The 26110-nt window shown below is 54.6% G+C and overlaps 2 protein-coding genes across 2 annotated transcripts in view; one reads left to right on the top strand and one right to left on the bottom strand.

The window, feature by feature from the left end:
• Positions 1-14906, bottom strand: part of SULT2B1 (sulfotransferase family 2B member 1) — a 31161-nt gene extending 16255 nt beyond the window's left edge. Inside the window, exon 1 of the mRNA XM_054588672.1 lies at positions 14836-14906. Within this exon, the coding sequence (XP_054444647.1) occupies positions 14836-14906 (71 nt within the window). The remainder of the gene's footprint in view (positions 1-14835) is intronic.
• RPL18 (ribosomal protein L18) overlaps positions 1-26110 on the top strand; it is a 111295-nt gene that overhangs the window by 30405 nt on the left and 54780 nt on the right. The window lies entirely within an intron of this gene.

Raw genomic sequence — 26110 nt, 5'->3', positions numbered from 1 at the left:
CCGAGGTGGGATGTGAACATCCGTCCTGTAGGCCGTTTCTGTCCCAGTCCCTCCTTCCGCATGGACCCCACGCTCCTGCTAAAGCCCTCGGTGTGCTGAGCGCTATTCCCACCTCCGGGCCTTCGCGTCTGCTGGTCCTCCTGCCAGGGAGGCCGGCCCCCGGCCTGTCTCCGCGTTTGCGCAGGGAGCCCGCGACGCCCCGCCCCGCCCGGATTCCCCTCTGGCGGAATCGCACAGCGCGTCCTAAAAACAAGCGCTGTGCACCTTCTCTCCACACCTGGGAAACCACGCCTGGCCCAGGGTGACCTTTTCTTCTCCCTGGGTCACAACCCCAGTTTGTTCCCACACCACGTTCAGGGCCTGGCGTGCAAGTGTCGCTCGATTGGAGCAGAGGAATGAGGGCGACCGCGGAGCCGGGTCAGAGGCTTGCAGCCGGAGGGACCGGCCGCGTGACCAGAATTGGCAGAGCACCTGCTTAGCCCCGTAGCGGGTGCCTGGCCCCGTCCCTGCTCAGACGACCCCAGGACATGAAACTCTGAGAAGAGCCCAACACAACGACCCTCCTGCCTCCACTCCCAGGGTCTGCCAGGTTAGAGCCGGCCCTCTCTGTCCAGCTCGGGTCTCCTGCCTGCCCCCTGGGCCCTCAGCCCGGTCTCCCTCCTCTCTGGGCCTGCGTGCTCTCCCTCCTGTTCACATGCCCCGGCTCCTCAGCCCAGCACGCAGGGCCCTGCGCGGCCTGGGCCGGCCTGCCTCTCTGGCCCGCTCAGACCTCCGAGCCGCTGTCTGGCTTCCCTCTGGCCCCAGAGGACAGCGGGTGGGGGAGAGATGCGGGGGGGTGCAGGGTAGGGGAGCCACCTTTATGGAAATTCTATGCCAAGGACACGCATTACCACAGACTCCTCCCAGAACCCCATGAATTGGATATTGGGAGCAGCCCTTTGGGCCAGAAGAGAGGAGGTCCAGAGAGGTTACTATCTTCCCCCAAGGTAACTCAGCAGTCTTCAAAGGATGCCTCAGTAGGTTCCTGTCATTAAGCTTCCCCCCTCCCTAGGACACAGTGTCCTGTCTCATTCAGTGCCTGGCATGTAACAGATGTGCAACAAATAAACCGGTCCCCAGTTCAGAACCCCGGGTGGTGGGGGCTCACTCACCCAGTCCAGAGACACCCCAGGTCACCCAGTGGGGACGGAAGAAGGGCTGAAGGTGGACAGACTTGGTTTGAACCCAGGCTCGGCTACCCTCTTGCTGTGTGACCTTGAAGATAGTGCTTAACCTCTCTGGGCCTCAGTTTCCTTGCCCAGAGAAGGCGCAAAGAAAGGCCACCCTTGAGGGAACTTGGCAAGGATTAAAAGCTGCTGTTGCCTCTCGCCTGGGTTACCGCTGTTGTCTCCTTACTGATCTCCTGCTTCCGTGCCCGCCCCCAGAGTCCGTGCCCCCACGCTGCTGCCACGGGCCTGAGTCGGCTTCTGTCCCTCCTGTCTGGTCAAAACCCTCCCCTCTCACTCAGGGTAAAAGCGGAGTCCTCACGGTGCCTGCAAAGCTCAGCTTGATCTTCCCTGATCCCTCCGTACCTTGATGTCTCCCCTCCCCCCTTGTTTACTTGGCCCAGCCACACCGAGTTCCGCTACTCTTAAGGCTGAGTCCTACCTCAGGGCCTTTGCACTGCCTGAGCCTCTGGCTTCTTCCATTCAGGCCTGTGACTGGCATCCTCACCTCTTTCTGGCCTTTGCTCTGACATCACTACTTGTCACTGAGGCCTCCCCTTGACGCCCTGTTTACAACTGAACCCCCAACCCCCCACCCTGCTTGCTTTCCCACAGCGCCGGTCACCTCTGAGAAGCTCTCATGGTTTACGTATTACATTCATTGTTTGCCTTTCTTTCCCACTTGCATGTAAAGGCCATGAAGCCAGAGGGGTTTTTTTGGTTTTTTTTTGGTCTGCCTTGATTGCCAATGTATCCGAAACACTGGCATACGCAGAGGGTGTGTCAATATTTGTTGAAAAAATAAAAATAACACTGAGAGCACTCCCTGGTACAATACTGCCACTATATTAGATGCCTTAGTTCATTTATTTTCTCAGCCGCCCCAGGAGGTGGGTGGTACTGCTATTCAGTGTTACAAATGAGGAAATCAAAGCAGAGAGAGGAAAAGTCTCTTGGCTAACAGCACACAGCTGCCGAGGACAGAGCTGGAATTTGAACGCAGGCAGTGCGGCCCCAAAGTTAACACCCCTACCCGCCCAGCACCATGGGATGGTGCCCCCTGGCTCCTTCACACGGCTCTCCCGTCGTGTGCTCATTCTGGGCAGGGGCCGTGGGGGCATGGAGGGTGGGGGTGGTCACGGAGACATGGGTTTGACATCAGGCATCTACTCACACATTTACAGCCACACTATTTATGATCGTCAAAGACTGGGAGCAGCCCTGGCTGGTGTGGCTCAGTGGATTGTGTGCAGGCCTGTGAACCAAAAGGTTCGCTGTTTCGATTCCCAGTGCAGGGCACATGCCTGGGTTGCAGGCCAGGTCCCCAGCAGGGTAATGAAACCACACATGGTGTGCGTAATGAAACCACACATGGATGTTTCTCTCCCTCTCATTTCCCTCCCTTCCCCTCTCTAAAAATAAATAAATAAAATCTTAAAAAAACAAAACTCAGAACATTCCAAATATCCTTTAACGCGTGAGTGGGTAAACAGTGGCACATGCACGCACAAAATCTTACTTGGCAATGACAAGAAATAAACCATGTGGCCCTGGCTGGTGTGGCTCAGCGGGTTGAGCACCAGCCTGCAAACCAAAGAGTCGCTGGTTCGATTCCCAGTCAGGGCTCATGCCTCTGTTGCAGACCAGGTCTCCAGTAGGGGGTGCACAAGAGGCAACTACACACTGAAGGTTCTCTTCCTCTCCTCCTCTCTCCCTTCCCCTCTCTAAAAAGAAATGAATAAAATCTTAAAAAATAAATAAATAAACCATGCAGATACCTACAGCCAAACAGATGAGTCTCAAAGGTGTTGCACTAAGTGGGAGAAGCCAGCCTCAGAAGGTCATAACCAATAACCCCATGTATATGGCCATGGTGAGATGACTAGCGACCCCAAAGGTGTCTCGGTCCCAATCCCGGAAACCGGGAATATGTTACACCACACAGTAAAAGGGATTCGGCAGCTGAGATAATGTTAAGAATTTCGAGACGGGGAGATGGTCAGGGTGGGCCCTGAATGTAATCACAAGGGTCCTTGCAAGAAGGAATCCCAGGGAGAAGGTGTGACAGAGGATGCCGAGGTCAGAGAGGAGAGAGATGGTACCCTGTGGCTTTGAGCATGGAGGACGGGGCCACGAGCCAAGGGATGCGGGCGGCCTCTAGAAGCTGAAAAAGACCAAGAAATGGATTCCCCCCTGGAGCTTTCAAGAAGAATGCAGATTTGAAGTATATGAGAATAATTCTGAGTTGTTTCAAACCACTCAGTTTGTGGTCATGTGTTGCCCCAGCCATAGGAAACTAACACAATGAAGTTTTCAAAAACACGTAACTGTACGGACAGGAATAGATCAGTAGTTGCGGGCCTATGGGGAGGGTGTGACTACAGAGGGACAATGGAAAAGCTCGGGTCCTGGTTGTGGCTACGGTCACGCGAATCTACACCTGTGTTAACATTCATGGAGCTATACACTGCTACACACAAGAAAATAAGTTTTTTGGTACGATTTTTCAGAAGAACCTCATACAAATGCTTCACACCTGTTAGCCGCTATTATAATCCAACATCCTCTTGGCTACCCAGAGATGTGCAGAGATAAGCAACTGCTGCCTGGGTTACAGGCCTGCCTCAGGTGAGCTGTGTGGTCCGAGGCCGCTCTCAAGCCCTCTCTGGTCTCATCTGAAGAACAAGCAGTAGTGGGGGGTGGGGGTAACCGGGCCCTCTTTTCCAGGGACCTCCCAGTCTGATGTCCAAGAGAGCCCTCCATCCCCGGGAGCTTTCCATTTTGTTTCTTTATTAATTAATTAATTTATTTGCCTGAGACGAGGCAAATTCTTTCATTCAGCCCACAAATATTTATTGAGCACCTACTAGGTACCAGGCCCGGAGGACACCGCAGGGAGTGCAACGGACAAAAACCCCTACTGCAGCTTATATTTGATTGAAGAATGAGATTAACACAAAGTGTTTTCAATGTAGTCGTGTCTTGAACGGATGGTGATGGGAAAAAAATGAAGTGGTCGGGGGAGAGGGACGGGGGGTCAGGGTTGCCGCTCTAGATGGTGGCGTCAGGGGAAGGCCCTCCGAGGAGGTGACATTTGAGCAGCCCTGAAGGAGGGGAGGGAAAGATCTCCCCCTGAGGGTACCCGTGTATGCAAAGCAGGCGAGCCTGTGGGCTGCTGGCACCCTGGGGTCTGTGAGGGGCTGGAAGTGCCACCCACATCCCACCCTTCCAGGAATGCCATCGCGCCGGCGGTGACTTTCCCAGCAGCCCCTCTGTCCTGCTGACTCACAGGGGGCACCTGCGGTCAGCCCAGCTCGTCTCTCTTTGAGGAGCGACGTGTGCCAAGACTCCAGGGCCTGAGCCGGGCTCAGCGCTCCTCATTCCAGAACACGCTGTGCACTCAGCGCCCAGCGGCCTGCCTTTCCCTGGGCTGCTCTCTCGGACGGGAGTGCCCTTCCTCGGCTCCCAAATTCTGCTTGGGGAAGCGCCCCCAGCTCCTCTGGGCCCCTCCGCTTAGGCAGAATGATTCACACCTTGGACGGAGCACAGAGAAACAACTTTCGTCTTTGGCCTTCCCATAGGAGAGCAATTAGAGCAACCTCTTTGGGAGACAACTTGACAACATTTGTTATCCAGGCCAGTGGGGACACCCTCTCCGTGGGTTTTTGTTACCCATTACAGTATCCTGTTTCCTTCTTTCACAGCCCTTTTAATACTTAGTAATTATTTTCTTTGTCTATTACTTCTTTAAGTACTTAATAATTATTTTCTTTGTCACTTGCATGCTTTAAATCAATCTCCCCTAGCACAGAAGCAGAAATTCTCCCCGTACTTAGTCCCACCTCCAAGAGCCAGCATCTGATGTGCAGGCCACACGTCATTCACACTTTTTTTTCGATGTACAAATGAATGTGACCCCCAGAAATTCCAGGGATAGGTGCCTGTGAGGAAAAATCCGGTGAAATATACACCAGGATGTTAATTGCTACATCATTTATAGGAAGAATCTGAACAACAGGGCCACTGGAGAAATAGACCCAGGTCCAAGCATTTTAAAAGGAGGTGTTTCTCTTGATAAGGATTTGGGCGATACACATATTTCTCAAAACTGGGGCACTTCAGATTTCTGCAGAATATCATATGTTAACATCACCTATGAAAAGAAAAACTCATAGACAAATATTGAAGTCTACCTAACGCTGTGCAGCCTAGAACGCTTAGGGTAAAATGCTCTAATAATGCCCGCAACTGCCTTTGAAATGCATCACCAATAAGAAGTATTTATGGATGGACAGAAGGAGGCACAGGTATAATATAATAAAATAATGAAGAATAGTAGAGTTTCCGTGGTGGTGGGTATAGGAGTGTTCACTGGATCATCCTTCCAATGACGTTTTTATATGTTTTGAAATTTCCGTCAGAAGGGTTGGAGGGGTAAGGAGGTGGCATTTATTTGACCAAATGGCCCAGACATGACAAAATGAAAAGGCCAGGAGAGAGAAAGATCATAAAGTAGTATCTGAGTTATGTTGAAAAATAAGTAAAGGCAAGACACACACGTGAAATTTCCTGGCAGGCATGCGCATTAGAAGTGGTTACTCCAGGGGTGGGCCTGGGGTGGTTGTGGGAACCACAGATTCCCACCTCACACCTATCCATATGTCTTAAATTCTGAACTGAGGGCACACTGGCAGCGACTGCCCTGGGCTTGCCCTCTGCCCCCTTGGCGGATGAGACCAGAGCCATCTAAGGGGACCTGGGAGCCACGGATGGAGGATGGCAGAGTCCGGACCCCGGAGCACGTGCCCAGGAGAGCCACGTGGGCCTGGCCCGTGAGCCTTAACACACTTGTACTGTGTTAAGCTCCAGAAGTGTTGGGGGGGTGGCTGGGGTGGGGTGGGGATGTTTGTTACAGCCGCTAAACTGCCTGAATATGGCACATATATCCTTTTTTCTTTTCACAAAGTCTAATTAGGAGAATAAATACTTGGATCCTATCTCTGTATCTATTGATCACCTGGGTTTACTAATAAATTATTTATTAATAAAAATATACTTATTGAAAATATACTTATGACCATCTGGATTTGTTAATAAGTTCATGATTCCACCAACATTGTCGTGTTGGCCTCAGGGGACCCAATACTGCCAGTGTGTCTAACTAACTGAGCTCGTAGAAGTGCAAGCAAGCACATGCCCGGCGGGGGTGGGAGAAGGGTGGGGGGGGCTCAGATGCCTCCACCTCCTCCTCCCCCGCCTTCCTATCTCCCCTCCTGTCTCTTCTTTCTTATTTATTTATTTATATTTATTTTTAAAATGATTTTATTTATCTTTAGAGAGAGGAGAAGGGAGGGAGAAAGAAAGAGAAACATCGATGTGCGAGAGATACATCAGTCAGTTGCCTCTCGCATGCTCCTAATTGGGGACCTGGCCTGCCACCCAGGCAAGTGCCCTGACTGGGAATTGAACCGGTGACCTTTTGGTTTGCAGACTGGCACTCAATCCACTGAGCTATCCCAACCAGGGCTTCTTTCTTTCTTTTTCTTTCCTTTTTTTTTTTTTATAAAAGTTTTAATTATTTCTTTTTTTTATAAGAGAAAGTTTATGTAGAAAGTTACAGAGGGTTCAGAAGTGAGCCAGCTGGGCTGCGTGGGCTCAGGAAACAAGTCACAGAGGCAGAAGAAGGGCCCTCAGAGCTCAGGAGAAAGAAGGCAGAGACACTGCACCTGGGGGAAGGAGGGGAAAGGGCACGGGGAGCGCCCTTCTCCACTCCCTTGCAAACAGGATTGATGTCACACTTTACACTTTACTCTGCCCCTTGCTTATTTTTCAGTTACCACTCTATCATGACAATTTTTTCGGGTCAGTCTGCAGCCATCTCATTCTTTTTGAAACCAGCTGCAAGATACCCCACTTCCATTCTCTTAAAATTATTTTCCTGTCCTGACCAGTGTGGCTCAGTTGGTTGGAGCAGCCTCCCATACACCAAAAGGTCATGGGTTTGATGCCCGGTCAGGGCAACCCACACCTGAGTTGTGGGTTTCATCCCTGGTCGGGGAGCATGAGAAAGGCAACTGATTGGTGTTTCTCTCTCACACTGATGTTCCTCTCTTTCTCTCTGTCTCTCTCTCAAAAGCAATAAAAAAGTGTTCTCAGGTGAGGATAAAAAAATAAATTATTTTCCTTTTGAGGAAATGCACTAATCTTTTTTTAAAGATTTTATTTATTTATTTTTTAGAGAGAAGGGAAGGGAGGGAGAAAGAGAGGGAAACATCCATGTGTGACAGAAACATTGATCTGTTGCCTGTCGCATTCCCCTAACTGGGGATCTGGCCTGAACCCCAGGCATGTGCCCTGACCAGAAATTGAACTGGCGACCTTCCTGTTGGCAGGATGTCGCTCAATCCACTGAGCCACTCCAGCCAGGGCATGAAATGCACTAACTTTGAGTGGACTTTGACAAGGGCCTAGTACCCCCATGCCATCCAACCCCCTGTTCCAACACAGAACAGCACATCGCCCCGGAAAGCTTCCTGGTGCTTCCTCAGTCCCCGCCCCCGCCCCACAGGGTACTGCGGTTCTGCGTTGGCCCATTAGGGACCGAGTTGTCTGGCCTCTGCCATCTCACAAGGCGTGCTCTTTGGCATCTGACTTCTTATGTTCAGCATAATGTTCCTGACATTCATCCGTGTGTGTGTGTATATTAGAGCTTGTTCCTTTTTATGGCTGAGTAGAATTCCACTATCTGAAGAAATCACAGTGTGTTATCTGTTCCCTTGTTCATGGTTGCTTCCAGGCCAAGCTATTCTGCTTAGAGCCACTGAGACCGGCCTTGTCTTTGTGTGGAACCGACGTCGTCATTTCTCTTGGGCAAGTAAGTAACACAGAAGTGGCGGGGCCACAGAGTGGGGCTCACACTGTCTGTATTACAGCACCTTTACAGCAGCTTTTCAGATCTGCCTGGGTAAGCTGGACCTGAACTTTTCCCCTCACCTTGGCAATTCTTGCGCATTTAAAAGCTGTACAAACTTTTAAATGGATTTTAAAAAACAGTTCAGGCCCGGCTGGTGTGGCTCAGTGGACTGAGTGTCGGCCTGGCAACTGAAAGGTCGCAGGTTCGATTCCCAGTCGGGGCACATGCCTGGGTTGCAGGCAGGGTCCCCAGCTTGGAGTGTGGGAGAGGCACTGATTGATGTAGCTCTCGCACAGTGATGTTTCTCTCCGTCTTTCTCCCTCTCTTCCCCCTCTGAAAATAAATAAAATCTTTTTTAAAAAAAGTTGATGTATATCACTTTGATGTGTTACTTTTATGATAATGATAATAATAGAGAAAACTCTAGCTAAAGAAATGAATCACTCTCTTCAAATTCTCAGGGTTATGCATACTGGGTTTCAGGCCCTCAAAGCCGGGCAGATTCCCTGCTCCCCCAAGGGCCTGCACTGTCTGCCTCCTGGTTCGCAGCGCCAGCACAGCAGAGTCTCCAGGTCCCAGGGCCAAGTTCTGCTCGTTCCCGACACGCTGCCCGCTCCGCTGCGCTGCTCTGCTCCACCGCCAAATGGGGGTTTGTGCATGCACTATGCCTTTAGCCCGAAGGCTCTGCTTAACCTTTCTCTCCTTCCTTCCTTTCTCTCTCTCCCCCCCACCCCCCGCCTGCCAACAGACATTTATTAAGCTCCTACTGTGTGCCTCTCCCTGTCCGTGGGGCCCGCCCTGCCTGGAGCCGTCCTCCAATAGAACTTTTCACGATGACAGAAACGGTCCAGTCTGGTTCTCGGCCACATGTGGCTACTGAGCCCTCGAACTGTGGCCTATGAGACTGGGGACCTCAACTTTTTCCATTGTATTCAGTGGTTATTGAAGACTCAATCACTCAACGATTACTGAAATACCAGCACTCAAGTTGATCATTGGAAAACTTTTTGGGCAGGTTGGAATAACTCAGGCCTAGAAGCCACCTTTCAGGCGTCGTGGGGATGAGATCCGAACACAGGTCAAGTCTTGGCCATGGCAGCGAGCGCTCCACCTGAGAGCTCTTTCAGAGGCTCAGGAGGAAAACAAGACTGTAGCCCTCTCTACTGAGCGCCAGCCTGCGAACCAAAGGGTCCCCAGTTCAATTCCCTGAGAGGGCACAGGCATGGGTTGTGGGCCACATCCCCAGTGGGGGGCGCGCGAGAGGCAACTGCACATGGATATTTCCCTCTCCTTCCCCCTCTCTTCCCCTCTCTCTAAAAGTACATAAATAAATAAAAAAGACTGTAAAATATCGACCGTTTCTGCTGTCGATTACACGTCGAAATGGTACTGTTTGAGATATTTCCGTTTCAATAAAATGCAGAATTAAAATTAATTTCACTTGCTTTTCCTTTACTTTTTTTTTTTTTCTTATGTGGCTGCTAAAAAATGTTCACGTAGAGGGGTCCTGCTATGAATCTGTGGGAGAGCACAGGTCTGGAGGGTGGGCCGACAGACGGACCACACACAGGGGTCCCACACAGGGTCGCAAGCCCCCGGCGAAGGTTTGGGCCTCAGCAGGACAGTCTCTTCCCACAGTTCCAGGCCCGCGTCTGGCCCCTTTCTCCAGCACGGGGAGGCGTTAACAGTGAGGTTTCTGGAGCAAATCGCAGAGGCGCAAGGTCTCTCCAGGCCTCAGTTTTTCCCTCTGCAAAATGGGAACGAGGACCTGGCCGCCACACAGGGAGGGCTGTCAGGAGACTGAAAGAGCCCCAAGGCCAGGGAGACGGCTGGCTTCCAGCGGCCGCTGCTCCGGAAGGGCCTAATTATCACCATTCCTCACGCTGACCCCGCCCTCCTCGGGGCCTGCTTCCCCGCCAGTCGCTGGAATTAGAGAAGGAGGAAGGAAGGAAGGCCGCCGCGCAAACCCTGACTCAGCAGAGCCCTGTCCGGCCCTTCCCCGGGCATCACCCACCGCGCCCACTGCTCCGATTTACACACTCACAGCCCCGACAGCCTCGGTGCCCGGCGGGTCCGCGCCCGTGAGTGACACGGGTGGGACTGGCACTCAGGGCTGCCTGCCTGGCTGCCTGGCTGCGCGCTGTGTGACCGCGCCTGGCCGGCCCTGCCTGTCCCGGTCTGGGCCCAACTCCGGCTGCGCGTGGCTGGCCTCCTCCCCGCAACACTCTGGACCCCCCTGAGCCCGCCCCCAAGCAGGGCCAGGGTCTCCCTCCTTGCTTTGCCCTTTGAAGCCACCGACGGGGCGTCCACTGTCCCTCCCCCAGAGCTTCCCTAGGTAAATTGGGCTGGTCGGTTCTTTCCCAGTGGCTCTTGGCTGTTCTCACCTCCTCCCTATGCGGGACCACGGAGTCTGCATCTTTCCTCCCCACCTGTCCTCCCGGACCCTAGAGAGCAACTGGGAAGCAAAACACATCTTCCCTTCACTCTCCAAGCCTGGCTCCCTTGCAGGGGGTGGTGAGGTGAAGGCAAGGAGGGCTGTGCGCGGCGTGTTCCAGCTCTCACCAAAATGCCTTATTTGCTGGCGGCAGCCCAGAAACCCTCCTCTCTGCGGGCCCAAATTCCACCCTGGCAACTAATGTCTTCCTATTTATTTATTGCTTAAAATCTTTTTATTAACACCCTCCTTCCCCTCGGAAAAAGCAGCTCTGTGGCTGGCGGGGCTGTGACCATAAAATCATTGGAGCGCTCGCAGAGGAAGGAGGGGCCGCGGCTGTAAAACCACTGCTGGCAGCCTCGGCCACTAAGAGGCCAAGATCTGAAAGGACCGCAGCACGTGGGCTCCGAGATCAAAGAGCCGGGGAAGGAGCAGTAACACAGGTCCCGATGCCAGCTCGGCTGCTTTCTGGCCTTGACCATCTCAAGAAGGGGAGGGTCTAGGCACAGCCCGGTGCTCAGAATATCCCAGGAACCGCGGAAGGTCTCCGAGAACTTCCTAAGCCTCCCGTCTGGGTAGGAGCTACCTCCTCGATCCTGCCCGTCCCTCATCTTGCTCACTGTTTAATTCTTTTGCACCTGCCCATCCTGTCTGGGGTGGAAGAAAGTCACCTGCCTCGGTTCAAATCCCTGCTCCACCCAACTTGGCAGCTGTGTGACCTTGGGGAAGCGACTCAGCCTCTCTGGGCCTCGATCATAAATGGGACGATAATACTTCATCTCAGTTTGAGGCTGTCTTGAGGACTGAGTGAGGTAATACGTGGAAAGCACTCGGCGAACGCTTAACAAGTTCTCTAGGGACCAGTGTCCCCTGGGCTCGCCTCCCCGTTGGCTGCCCAGCCTGGACCCTGAGCCTGCCTGTTGGTGTCCTGCCTACCCCCGCTTCTTGCTTTTTCCTCTTAAAATTTTTATTTTGACCTTCTTATCCTTGTTTAGCCTGCTGCATACATACAAGGCACACAGAACACATAAAATTTATAAAGCGGAACTGGTAATAAACGCTGTGAACGAGAACATTCTGAGCAACGTGTCTTGCTGGTGTCTCTGGGCTCCTCCTTGTCCCTTGGGCCTCCTCCGCACAGCCTCTATCCCAAGTTAAATCTTCGTCAGTTGCTTGTTTTTTTTTTAAATTTTTAAATTTAAATTTAAATTTTTCATTTTAGGGAGAAGAAAGAGGAAGGAGAAAGAGAGGCAGACGAACATCGATGTGTGAGAGAAACATCAACTGGCTGCCTTCTGACGCGCCCCAGTTTGGGACTGAATCTTCGACCCAGGCACGTGCCCTGACCGGGAATCGAACCAGAGATCTTTCAGTTTGCGGGATGATGCCCAACCAACTGAGCCACGCCAGCTGGAGCAGTTGCTTGGTTTTGGGGGACAGTTTTCTCACTTAGGCCTGTATCCCCTAAAACAGTATATGGCTTAGGTTTTCTTGTTGGGGGAGGATGGAGACTTAAAAATGGAATCAGGCTGCAGATAGTGTCTTACACGTGACATTAAGAGTCACTCATGTCATGCCCTGGCCGGGTGGCTCAGTTGGTTAGGGCATCATTCCGTGCAGCAAAAGCTTGTAGCTACAATTCCTGGTGAGGGCACATGCCTGGTTTGCGGGTTCAATCCCCGGAGGGGTTGCGTGCGGGAGCCAACCAATCAACGCGTCCCTTTCCCTCTCTCTCTAAAAATCAATAAGCCTGTTGCAGGTGAGGATTAAAAAAAGGAAAAAGAATCTCTCATGTCACTGTTGTGTAACAATGGTCTCCCTGGGAATTTCCCATTGCCCGGCCGATCCCCTCGGATCCACGCAGCCTCTGGTTTCCTCCTCAGGGCCGCTGCGGTTCGCCCCTCCTGCCTCCTCTTCCTGCCAGCCCTGCCCTTCCTCACCCATCTGCTCATCATGACTAATCTATCTGCAAGCTCCAGCTCCAAGGTTGCCTCATCTCACCTCCAGTCATTCCTTGACACTATTCTCGAAGACGTCATAAGCGCCCTTGAGCCGAGGACTGCAGAGGTGGTCCCCACGCCATCTCTATCTGTGGACAGGTCACCTGGGTGCCGTGGGGTGGGTCTGAAACTAAAAGCATGCCCAGGGACCGACCTGTGGTGGCCAAGAGTCTTAAACTGTGTGTGAAAAAGTTTGCCACAGGAAAGAGTGAGGTCCTCCCAGCCAAAGAATCCTTCAGGCACAGAGGTCTAAAGGTGGCTGATCCAGGCTGGGGCGGGGGGCGGGGGGGGCGGGCTGTGGAAGCAGCCAGGCAGGGCCCAGGTAGCGAGGAGCATGGGGGCTGCAGGGGCAGAGAGGTGAGGCCCCAGAAGCAGCAAGGCACGTGGAGGGAACCTAGGCCTCCCCACTTTTAAATGAGAGCAGCTCCGCCATGATCTCTGCGATGGAGTTCTGTTTGGGAGTAAGATCTCTCTCTGCCAAAGGTATCTGCATTAGAAGGGGCTTCTCTGGGAATTCCTGCAGAAGGGAGCCTAGTGTGCAAAGGCACTGGGGCAGCGAATGCGGAGGCGTGGCCAGGAAATTTGAAATCCTGGGCCAGATGGAATGCGGGCGAGGGAGGAGGTAGAGCTGGAAGGCCAGAGCACCTGGGCTTGGAATCACTCAGGGACTGGGAGGCGGGGAGGGGCAGCGCTGGGAGGACTGGAGGCGGGAGGCCAGGGCGAGGCTCTGAGGCCAGAATGGAGAGAGGCAAGTTACAGGAGAGCGGGGTTGGGCGGTGAGTGAAGGCTGTGGGAGAGGAAGAAAGGGACAAGGACAATGCCCAGGGGCCTTCCCTGGTGACCGATGGGCCCATTTCCGAGATGGCAGCCCAGGAGGAGGAGCAATTCTGGGGGAGCCTCCGAAGGGGTGTTAGGGGCCCCCATGAGGAGCATCCTTCTGGATCCAGGGGATTCCAGAAGCTTATGGAAAAGCAAGTCTGAAGGTCTGAGAGCAGCCACCCTGGGGGCAGCAGACATTCAGGTGTAGAAGTGTCTTCTAGATGAGAGTTATGTACCCCCATTTTTCAGATAAGAAAATGGAGGCTGAGATCTTCCTAGAGGCAGGGATCCGGGGGGCACCCAGCTCTCCCTGGAGGGAGGAACCGCAGAACGCGGACGGCCTGGAGAAGAGAGGGCCAGGACCTTCCCGAAGCACAGCTGGGCCGGCCTGTGGCCACTTCCAGCTGGCGAGGCCCAGGGACACGGTGAGGCTTGTCTACGTCACATAGCAACTAGAGTTCAGCTGCCCCAGCCCCGGGAGTCCCGGGCACCAGAGAGGCCTCTCTGTGCCCCTGCACGGGGCTGAGGGAGGCAGGGGGGGTGCGAAGCGGCATTTCCTGAAGTGGCCGGAGGCGCCCAGAAGGCCCGTGGGAGACCCTCGCCTGGCAGAGTGTGAGATCTGGGAGCTGGAAGGGGATCGCCTAAGCAGCTTGCTGTGCGATCTTGGGCGGGCTGCCTGCCTTCTCTGAGCCGCTCTCTGCTCAGTTGAAAAATGGAGCCGCGGGGAGAGAGACTATCACCAAGGCTATTGAGAGGAGAAACCGCAGGCTCTGGGGTGAGACAGACTGCGTTCACATTTGCGTCTGGCTGTGTGATCATAGTTACTTTCCCTCTCAGCCTCAGTTTCCCCCTCTGGAAAGCGGGTACTGTAAAAGTGTCTGACTCATCCCCAGGAACAAAGGAGTCATGCTCAAGAGGTGGCGAGTGCGCTGTCCTAACCGCTCCTAGGAGGGCCCTTCTTCCTGTCCCCGGCCCCCTGAGACGCAGCCTAGCTCGGGACTCAGCTGCATCCCGAGCCCCACCCACCTCTGCTCTCCCATCCTCCCCTCCACGGAGCCGGCGGCACCTTCTGAGCCTCTGTGAAGGAAGGTGCCCTGATTTGAGGGCTTTTAGGGGTGTCCGGGGAGGAAAGGGGTGGAGCGGGTTATCACGTCTCCTGAGCAACTATGGCGCGCCAAACCCTCTGCCCTCATCCAGGCCTGTGTAGGGGAGACAGACGGCTTGCCCCTTTGACAGACAGAGGAACTGAGGCCCCAAGAGGGAGACAGACAGCCCAGGCACCCCAGCTGGTGACTCAGGACAGCCCAGCTCCCTTCTAGGACGAACCGGCACCCCAGCGTGGCCGAGCCAGCCCAGCGCAGCCGGCCAGGTCCGTCGGGTCTGAGGCTGCAGGAGGCCGGGGCCGCTTTGCAGAGGCTCCTGGCTCTTCCCTCAAGCCACCTCCTGGCGGACACGGGGTCTTACCTGATTTCTGAGATGTCATTGTGTTCGGTGTCCCACAGGCCCTGGGTTAGGGGCTCAGCGGGCCCGTCCATGGCAGGCCGGCAAGGCAGGGGAGGGGAGGGCGTGCAGGGAGCAGATGACACGGCACGGGGATCTTGTGTGTGCAGCAGCGGCGTCTGCTGCCTGCCCGGGGAACCCTCCAGGTGCCTACCTCCACGCCCAAGGGGAGGGGCAGCTCCCAGCCGGTTCTCCCAGCTGCTACCCACGCCTCCAACAGCGGGAGCGGCCGGGAGGGAGCCACCCTTTTCCGAGAGTGGGGAGGAGGGGAGATGGGCAGGTCCTGGGCATCGCGTGGGGTAGAGTCCGGGGGTTTAGTGTCAATCCGGAACCTTCCTAAGCAGGCTGCTGGCTCTGGGCCAGCCTGGGCCCACCTGGAGCCTGTGTTTGCTCACCTGACAAAGGAACTAATTCCAGCTCAGAGAGTTTGTTCATTCATTCATCCATTCATCCATTCATTCCCTTATGCATTCATTCACTCCTTTATTAACTCGAGAAATATTGACCGAGTGCCTCCTGCCTGCCGGATGCTTTCCTACTGAGACGCCGCGGGGAACCCGGCAGGCAGAAGCTGCCCTCGTGGGCTGAGCCCGCGAGGGGCTCTCGGAGAGCCAGGCTGAGGGGCAGAGAGAGATGCGGCCGGGACCACAGCGGAGCAGAAGGGCAGAGACAGAGGGAGAGCAGAGACCCTCAGAGGGTCAGAGACAGCGAGAGACGCAGAGAGCAAAGGAGACACAGAGACAGAGATAGCGAGAGGCCAAGGAAAAGACAGGGAAACAAGGGTCACAGGGAGTGAGAGACAGTGAGACACAGGGACACCCGGAGATGCCAGACGATGCCAGACGACGCCAGACGTGGCTGGCGCGGAAGCCTGAGGGTCACGGCACCTGCTTTGGATCCCAGCACCTCCCAACCGTGGCGCCTGGACCCAGTCCCATCGGCCCCTTGTGCCTCAGTTTCCCCAACTGTGATGACCAGGTGAAACATTTCCCAAGTGGAAAGCGCAGGGAAGCCAGCGTCTCCTTCTGCTCTGTCCCCTCAAAACCCGGCTGCCCCCCACCGCTGGTCTCCTGACGCTCAGAGACCTGGGGTTGGGTCTTGAAGGTCCATCTCCTCCCCGAAAGTGATTACTTTTTATAGAACAAAAGGAGTGTGTGTACCTTGTCTTTTGTTTTTTGCTTTTTGCTTTTTTAAAAATGTCTGAGCAGATAAGTCTAGAAAGAAAAAAAAAGGATCCCTGTGACTCTCCTTCTTCCCACAGAGGTAACCATCATTAATTAACATTTTGGTTGATACTTTCTAGAAATTTCTCCTCATTTTTCTAGGATGCGTCCGAGAAATTTCGGTTGAATGAGTAGAAACAAAATTATCGCTATTTAAAATGTTCTTTATTTGCTGACCAGTTCCAGTTTGCCACGAGCTGCTGCGAGGCGAGGTGGGCGGGGCGCGTCAGACTCCGGTAACAGGCGCAGAAGGGGTGCTCCGAGGGGCAGGGTGACTCGCCCCAGGTCACACAGCGTCACCCACCCTCGCTCTGAGGGCAGGCAGACGCCGGCCGTCCTCGGGTGTTGCGCCTCCTCAGTTTGTGTGCCGGAAGGCCTACCCCCAAGTGCCGGGCGTGGGGAGCCCTCCCCGCCCCCACCCCGCCACGACTGAGTGGGAATCCTGCCTTGGCCCCTTTCAGTATTAACCTCGGTGCTTTCATCTGGGAAAAGGGCTTCCCCGCAGGGAGTCGGGGAATCAAGAGGGCCAGCTGTCCCGGTCTGCGGCGGAGGGGACCTCTGAGTGGAGACATCTCACCTGGCCCTGGGGCCTGGGCCACCTCACCCTCGTTCTGCCTTAAAGACCCTTCTGCCCTGGCTGGCGTGGCTCAGTGGATTGAGCGCCGGCCTGCGGACCAAAGGATCACTGGTTCGATTCCCAGTCAGGGCACATGGCTGGGTTGCGGGCCAGGTTCCTGGCTGGGGGCGCGTGAGAGGCAGCCGATCACTGTTTCTCTCGCACATCATGTTTCTGTCCCTCTCTTTCTCCCTCCTTTCTCCTCTTTTTAAAAAACGAAGCATCTTCTTTGTTCCTCCTTCGTTCCTGGCTCTGACTGCCCTGTCCTGTCCCTCCCACTGGAACCTCTGCTGAACTGTGTCACCTGAACTGCGTCACCAGGCCCCACACAGTGAACCAGAGGGGAGCGGCATTGTGCCAGGCAGGAACCTCAAGTTCTGGACACGGGAGGGAGAGTCTGAGAGGAACAGACCTCCTAGGTCCCTGAGGGAGACAGGAGAGGAAAGGCGAGGGGCAGTCCCAGGGGACAGAGAAATCCAGGGGGACCCAGTGGGAGCGCAGAGGGGGATACTGGAGGGGCAGGCGGGCCTGGAGGTTGTCTGAGCGGGACGGCCCTGCCAAACAAGGGGACCCAGGGGCCCAGGAAACGGTCCCACCTCTGGCCTTTGTGCCCATTGTTCCTTGTCTGACAAGCTGGTCCCCAGACTGGGAGTTTCACCCGGGTCAGCGCCGTCTCTCCCTCTGACCTCTCCCGCCAAGGTCTCCCCCCCACCCTGTTTGACTTTTCCCCGCAGCACGGATCCCCATTGACACCCTAAATGTTTTCCTTCTCAGTCTTGTTGACTCTCTCCTCATCAGATGGTCAACCCCACGAAGACAGAGCTTACGATACGATACGTTTTGTCTCCTGTTGTATCTGGAAGGAAGTGCCTGAGAGAGTTCCCAGAATGCAATGCTGTTCAGTCAGTGCTGTCGGTCACGGAACCGCCACAGGCGGTGGGAATGAGTGACTGGCGGTGTGCGGGGAGCCAGTTAAGTCTCCTCGGAAAATGGGGGTGCAGGTGGGGAGACGAAAGCCTGCCTGTGGAGGGCGAGGGGCCCAGGCTCTTCAGGAGGTGGCAAGAAGAAAAAGAAGACACCAGAAGAACAGCTTAATGACAAGGAGAGGGGAGAGTAATGGGGACCGGTGACACCCCAGAAGGGGATCTGGGGGTTTGAGGCGTCTGTAGGACAGGGAAGACACTTGGGGGGAAACGGGAAGAAAAAAGTGGAAAACCCCGTGCCAGCTGGTTGGGGGACGGCATGGGAAGAGCAGCGATTGTCCGTCCATCCGTCCAGGTTTCCATTCCCTCCTTCATCCATTCATTCTTCCATCCCTCCATCCGCCCATCATCTATCCCCCTGACTAATAGCTGAGGGGCGCCTCCTCTGGGTCAGGGCCCAGCTCTGTGTCCCCAAAAGGGACAGGTAAGTAAACAGGGCTTAGAGCTGTGCCGTCCTACACAGGAGCCACCGGCTGCATGTGGAAACATGGCGCATGTGCCCAAAGAAGTGAACGTTTCCAATTCACCTTTAATGAATTTAAATTTAGCTTTCAAAACAGAAACAGTATAAAATACCTCCCTTTGGTAAGACTACCCAAACCGAGCATCGGAATTAAAATAAAGCATGTAAGGTATCTCACGAGTAAATTTTATACTGATTACATAGTAAAACGAGGATATTTTGGATGTATTGGATTAAATAAAACATGGGCCTAAAATCACTGTCACCACACAGGTAAGTAAAAAATAAAAGAAACACTTTTTAATTTTTTTAAAAATGTGGCTCCAAGAGAGTTGATAGTGAGACACACGGCTAAGTCCTGGATGAACCGGCCGCAGGCTGGGGTGAGTCCAGCTGCTTGGTGTCCTGCCTATAGACACCCGGCCCCTCCGGCAGGTCACAAGCAAGGATGCCCCCATGGGGGACTCATTGGGCGGGGACCCGCAAGGAGAAAGCACTGGGGTGGGTGGGGCGGGTCTGGCCCAGGCGAAGGCCTAGAGGCTGGAGAGGCAGCTTGGAGTGTCCCTCCAAGCCAAAGAGGGGGCACCTGGGGGTTGGGGGACATTCCTGGGTCCTGGGCAGGAGCTCTCACCTGTCCCTGGGAGTTTTGGGGTAGGGATAGGACACATAGGGACAGGACACGCCCTCTGCCCCAGGAAGACATTATCAGTAGCCCCCTGGGAAGACGGATAATGTCACCGCCGACCAGCAGCAGCTCCCTCTTCTGCCTCAGAGATCAGGGGCTGAGTGGGAAAGGGGAGCGGGAGGCCATCTCCGGCCGGCTGAGGGCAGAGGGCAGAAGTGGGGAGCTCTCAGGAGCAGCCCCCTGCCCCCGCGCCCCGAGCAGCCCCCTGCCCCCGCGCCCCGCTTCAGCCCTGGGCTTCTCTCTAGGGGACCCCCTGGGCCCCAGGAAGCCACAGGATGTGCTATTTTGCTCTTAGAGCTTAGACATGGGCAAAGGGAGGTCACTGGGTCACGAGGTCATGTTTCCACAGAATCGGGGCCATTGTCACCTCTAGAGCCCGACCTTTTTATTAAAAGCTAGTAATTGCCAAGAATTCTGGGAGAGCTGAGGACGGGCCAGCTCTGGCTGCTTCGAGGCAGGGTTCCCGAGAGGGCAGAGACTGGGGGCAGGGCTCCCAAATCCTCGAGCCGAAACAAGGGATCTGAATGGGGTGGAGAGCGGGTGGCAGCGCTGGGACCGGGCGCCTGGGCTTTCGAGCGGAGGAAGGAGGGGCTGGGGGCCTGGAATCCTGCGACCGAGGGAGGAGGGGCTGGCGTTTGGACTCCGAGGGAAGGGGGGGCGGTGGCCAGGATTCTTAGGTCTGAGGGAGGAAGGGGTGGTGGCCAAGATTTTTGTGACCCAGACAGAGGTGAAACTGGGACACCTAGGCAGCCGGACCTGGAAAAGGGTGGGTCACGGGTGGGGGGCTGCCAGTGTCCAGAAGGCTCTCGCAGGCCCCTTTGAGACGGAAACAAAGGCATGCTGGGGCGGGGGGGGGGGGGGGGGGGAGGGAGGGCCGCTCACACCTCTGAGCCCGGATGACTCCCTTCCCCCAGCCTTCCCCTCTAATCAGTGGGTCCATCTCGGGGTGTGCGTCTGGTAGAAACCTCCTTCTCTGCTCTCCACCCCATTGCTCCATCCCCGCTGAGGAGCCCGCCCCAGGGCCGATACTGTAGCCCCAGCGCCACCCACACACTCACGCAGGCCGCCCCGCCCACCCTGCCCCGGAGCTGGGCTGGGGTTGGACTCCCCTTGGGGAGTGGGTGGCTGGGGACCCTGCCCCCAGGATCAGTGGTGGATGGAGACTGCAGACGGATGCTGGGGGGCGGGGAGCACGGGGGGAACCTGAGAACCTGGGTCCTCCCCAGCTGCCTGGTCCCAAAAGGAGGAGAGGAATTCAGGTACGGAGAGCAGGGGTCCCAAGCCTTGACCTGGTGGTGGCAGTGTGTGAGAAAACCTGAGTCTGGAGGAGGGGCCCGAGCTCCCCGGTCTGCGGGTGAAGGGTAGGAATGGGAGTCAAGTTGCCCGTCCCTGGGGCCGGGATGGACAGCGCCCAGCGAGGTTTCTGGGGTGGGGGTGTTGGATGTGGCAGCCTGGGTCCGCAAGGATAGACCGGCGAACAAAGGCGCCGCCCTCCCCCGCACCTTCCGGTCGTCCCGGGCGCTCCCTGGAACATCCTCACCTGTCCCCAGCACTTTTCTCTGCCAAGGTGCCTGAACCTGCCAAACCAGCTGTGCCAGTCGAGCATTCCTGTGAGGCGCCCCCCCCAACCTTCCTGCCCTCTCCGGTGGCTCCAGGGAGGCCTGGGCCCAGCCCCGAGGGCGGCGAGTAGGTGGGCGGAAGGCAGGCTCAAGTGGGAGAACAGGACGCCCTATCCCTGCTTCATCATCCCCGCCCCCCCACCCCTGCTGGCCCTGCTCATCCCTGCGCCTTCCACCCTCCCCCTGCGCTGAGCAAGGGCAGCTGCCCCACTTCCTCTGGGGCTGGCACTTCCTCCTTGGCCCCCAGTCCCCCAAAACCTGCTCCACCAAACAGCCATCCTGCCTTTCCTGCTCCTTGTGTTCCATTCATTCATTCATTCATTCGGCCACTGTCCCCGGCCCTGGGGAGACAGCGGAGAACAAAAAATGAGAATGCACTGCAGTGGGCTGGAGAGCGATCAGCTCCCAAGGATGCCTTCGAGACAACCCTGAAACCTGTGAACACGTGACCACCATGGCGAAAGGGACTTTGCAGAAGCGATGGAGCTAAGGATCTTGAGATGGGGAGGTACCCCTGGGCTATCTGGGTGGGCCCTCTGTAAGCTCAAGGGTCCTTATCAGTGGAAGAGGGAGACAGAGGATCCAGGTTAGAGAGGGAGAAATGGTGATGGACACCGGAAGGTCAGAGTTAGATTCGAAGATGCCCCGCCGCGGGCTTTGGAGATGAAGGGGTCACAAGCCAAGGGACTTAGGCAGCGTCTAGAAGCTGGAAAAGGCCAGGAAATAGAGCCTCCCCCCTGGAGCCTCCAGAAGCAACTAGCCCCGCCAATGCATTGATTTTAACCCCCTAAGAACCACTTGGGACTTCTGAGCTCCAGAACTGTGAGATAATAAATTTGGGCTGTTTTAAACCGTCAAATCAGGGGCCATTTGTTGCAGCAGCCATAGAAAACTAAAAGGAACGGAGAAAGACAACGGACAGTTACAAACCACATCAATGGCAAGGAGCGAGAAGCATGAGGAAGAAGACTGAGGTCAGGCGAAAGGGCTGAAAGTACGCCAGGGCCTCTTTTAGGTGAGTGGTCAGGGCAGGCTTCCAGAAGGAGGTGACATATTGCAGAGGCCTGAAGGAGGTGAGGGAGCAAGCCGGGTGGAGACAGTGGAGGGGTGGAGGAGGCTTGCAGACCAGGGAGCCACTGCAGAGAGGCCCTGTGCTGGGAGCTCACCGCGTGTGATGGAGGAGCCGCAGGTCGCCAGTGTGGTTGGAGCAGAGCATGCGAGGGGCAGCTGGCAGCCCATACGGCGCCTTTGTGGCCATAAGCCAAGACCCTTCCCTTTCTCAAGTGGAATTTTTAAAATCGGAGAATATTTCTTTTTTAAAAAATCCTAACCCGAGGATATGTTTCTTTTTTGTTGCTTTTTAAAAAAATATGTTTATTGATTTTAGAGAGAGAGACATCGGTGGGTTGCCTCCCATACATGCCCTGACCAGGGGTCGAACCTGCAACCTTTTGGTATATGAGACGACGCTCAAACCAACTGAGCCACAATGGCCAGGGCCTTTTTCCCCCCCTCTTATTTATTTGAGAGACAGAGGCACAGGGAGGGGAGAGAGAAAAACATCAAGCAAAGTTGCCTCCCATATGTGCCCCGACTGGGGATTGAACCTGCAACCTTTTGGTGTATGGGATGAAGCCCCACCCAGCTGAGCCTCCCTATTATCAAACAGCCTTAATAATGGTGTGTAGCCGTCCTATGGGAAGAGGTTTCCAGATAAACATGTAAATACCGTGCCTGGGAGAGACTAAGGGAGGGGGGGATGGCGCGGGGGGGGGGGGGGGGGCGGGGGCAAGCGTTGAGCTGAATTGTAATTTTAAACCAAGGTGGCGGCATCCGAGAAAGCACTGAAGGCACTTGAGAGAAGGGAGGAAAAAGTTTAGGAGGAGGGATAGTGTCTTTCAGCCAGCAGGTTAGAGAGATGGGGGGAGCTGGTTCCAAGCCCACTTTTCTTCAGTGACCTGTGACTGATCCCCAATGTTGCAAGCCATCTCCCAGCTCAGGGGTGCTGACATGCCTTACCAATGTACAAACAGCCAGGGACACCTTGCCATTCCAAGATACAGAGTCATAGTTTTGTTGCATTTGTCAAACTCTTACATAGCACTTACTCAGTCCCCAGCACGGTGCCAAGAGATTTACACATCTGCTCAGTCAATGCTCAGGATAGCCTTAGGAGGTAGGCACTCTTATTATCCTCATTTTACAAATGAGGAAACGGAGACACGGAGGGAGGACGTCACTCGCTCAGCTTGGAGTCAAACCTTTCAACAGCTCCTAGTCCATAGCACCTGCTTACTCCACAGTGGCGTCTGGTGGCAGTCCCCACCCTGGCTGGTCATCGCAGCTGCTGGACAGCTTTCAAAAGCCAGTCCCTAGGCCGGGGAAGTCGGACGCTCGGGGAGTGTAAGTGGGGCTGTCTCTGTTCCCTATTGGTTGGCCACCTCTGGAGGAGAAACTGTGTCCATACCACAAGAGACCCGCTGTGCCCTGGCCAGAGGGGTCCAGTTGGCTGGAGCACGGTCGCGTGCACCCAAAGATCGTCGGTTTGATTTCCATCAGGGCACACACCTAGGTTTCAGGTACACACCCCGGCCGCTGTTTTTCTGTCTCTCTCTCTTTCTCCCTTCCCCTCTCTCTAAAAATCAATGAACATACCCTTAAATGAGGTTCTTTCAAAATTATAATACAAAAGAGAGTCCCTGGGAAGACTTCATACCACAAATGTCGAGCCCAGTGGTACTCGACCAGGGACAGTTTTTTCAGCTTAGGTGACATTCAGCCATGTCTGGAGACATTTTTGGTTGTCACAGTCGGGGTTAGGAGACGCTGCTGGGGATAATGGGTTGAGGCCAGGGATTCTGGTCGACGTCCTACAGAGCACAGGATGGCCCCTCAGCATCTTGGTGCTGAGGTGGAAGCCCTGCTCTCGGCTCTTCCACTTTGCAGGAAACCCAAGCGAAAAGGGTCCAGGGTCCAAGAAAAGAGACAAATCAGAATGTGGGACATTTTTAAAAATATATACATTTATTGACTTTAGAGGGAGGGAGAGAGAAACATTAATGTCAGAAATATTGATCGGTTGCTTCCCATTTGTGTCCTGGTTGGGGATCGAACCCACAACCCAAGTATGTGCTCTGACTGGGAATTGAACCCTCAACCTTTCGGTGTACAGGATGATGCTCCAACCAACTGAGTCACACAGGGCCAGGGCAGAAGGTTGGGGGGTTTCTTTTTTAAAGATTTTACTTATTTTAGAGAGGAGAAAGGAGGGAGAAAGAAAGGGAGAGAAACATCAGTGCGTGGTTACATCTTGTGCAAACCTCCCCCAACCCCCGTCCCTGGACCTGGCCCACAACCCAGGCATGTTCCCTACATTGGGAATCGAACCGGTGACCCCTCAGCTATCAGGCTGGTGCTCAATGCACTGAGCCACACCAGCCAGGGCAGAAGGTGGGACGTTTATACAGGGGAATATGCCAGGTTCTTCAACTCCTCAGATTGGGGACAACAACAGGGAAGGGCCACACAAGGCAAGGTATTCCTCAGGATGCATGAATGAAGATTTGGGCACGTAACGGGGTATATGTGTCACCCCATTAAAAACACAGCTGTGAACGAACACAGAACTCTAGTTAGTGACATGCTTGCTGGGGGGCTTCGGGGCGACCTGTGCTGGCTTCTTTGAAATGCATCAAAAAACTCTGGAACCGGAAGAGCCGGCGTTCGCGCTGCGTGTCACCCAGCAGACCCCGTGAGCAGGGGCAGGGACTGAATCTTTGCGGGCGCTTTATTCAGGTGGCCGGTGACCTGGGAAGACGGCGGGTTCGTACCCTAACAGACCGTCCTCCCTTTCCTCCCAAGCCGGCCTTTTTTAAGGAGGAAAAAGTGCAGGTGGAATTCAGGAAAGGTTAATCAGATAAAGCAGGCAGTTTCCCTGACATCCTTTCATCTGCTGCCCCGTCATTTTCTTTATCTCTGCCCTGTGTCCAGGGCGATTTTCTTTATCTGTGTCCTGGGCAGCAGACTGTCTCTCCCGGGAACACAATGGCCCGGATGCCACTTTGATTGCTCATGGTCTCTTTTGGAGCAGAAAGGTCAATCGCCCATGGTCTCCTGGAGTCCGGGACGGTGGGGGGATGGTGGGGGGATGGCTGCGGGGGGGCGGGGGCTGGCGTACCCGCAGTTCCTGAAACAATAGCCTTTCACATGCATTAACTACTAGGCCTATTAACTATGACCTTAAATTAAAATTTTCCAACGCTTGGGTCCCCCGCCAATTCTATGCGTGCTATGATACTGTGATTTATAATACTTATTTGTTCTTTATCCCCGTCTCTGGCCCAGGGCTCCTAAAACCCTTGGAATTTCCTAAGTGGTAAGAGTGTGAAAGGAGACTCTTATTCATAACAAATCCCTTTGTTAATAAGGTGACTTTCGGGAAGCACCTAAGAGGGAGGCTGGTTGCCAAGGGAACCGACCGCGGGGCGGGGCGGGGTGGGGTGGGATTAGAGGGTTAGCATTTTCAGCCCCGCCCCCGACCTCCAGGGATGGGAGAGGGGCTGGAGATCGAGTTCAAACACCAAAGGCCAGTGATTTCATCAATTATGCCTATGTCATGAAGTATCCATTAAAAACCAAAAAAAACCCCAAACACAACAGGGGTCTGAGAGCTTCCGGGCTGGTGGGCACGTGGAGACTGGGGAGGGGGTCCCGGGAGAGCGCGTGCAAGCTACGCTCCCCTTACCGGTGCCTGGCCCTGCGCTTCTTTCCATCTGGCTCTTCCTCAGTTCTGTCTTCTTATAATTAACCAGTAATCTAGTAAGTATTATGTGTCTCTGATTCTGTGAGCCGCTCTCGCCAATGAATTAAACACAAGGAGGGGGTCGTGGGACTCTCCAATCAGCTGCTCAGAAGCACAGGTGACAACATGGATTTCCAGTTGGCATTTGAAGTGGGGGATGGGAGGCAGCCTTGTAGGACGAGCCCTCCTGTGGGATCTGACGCTGTCTGTAGGTGGACAGTGTCAGAATTGAGTTGAGTTGTAGGATGCTCGGTGTGGGGAAAACCCCCGCACATTGGACGTAGAAGTGGTGTCTGACTATCACATGCCCCCTAGAGGGGCTAACATTGGAAAGACCTAGACCTAGGGGAGCAATTGGAGCTCCTGTACTGCTGGAAGGGGTACAGAATGGTCCAGCCACTTTGGAAAACAGTTTGTCTCTGACCAAGTTAAACATACATTTATCCGACCCAGTGATCACGCTCCTGGGTATTTGCCCAAGAAAGCAAGCACGTCCTGTTCATACTAAGATTTGTACACGTGTTCACAGCTGCTTTACTTGTTATAACCAAACGCTGGAAACAACCCAAGTGTCTATCAACAGGTGAGTGAATCAGCAAACTGGGGTGCATTCGGACCGTGAAATACCTCTCGTCGACAAAAAGAATGCACCGAGGAAGCGCGCTGCAAGGTGGACGAACCTCAAAATAATTCTGCTTAACAAAAGAAGTCAGACAAAAAATAGAACGTTCCATACGATTCCATTTATAGAAAAGTCTAGGAAATGCAAACTAATTATCCTGACAGAAAGCAGGTGGGCGGGTGCCTGGGGAAGGAGAGAAAGGAAGAATTACAAGGGGACACAGAAGA

Source organism: Pteronotus mesoamericanus, unplaced genomic scaffold, assembly GCF_021234165.1.
Source record: "Pteronotus mesoamericanus isolate MK-2021 breed Mesoamerican mustached bat unplaced genomic scaffold, CSHL_Meso_final scaffold_137, whole genome shotgun sequence".
Taxonomy (NCBI): Eukaryota; Metazoa; Chordata; class Mammalia; order Chiroptera; family Mormoopidae; genus Pteronotus; species Pteronotus mesoamericanus.
Note: the sequence above shows the minus strand (reverse complement) of the source record. Positions and strands in the feature narration are given on the sequence as shown.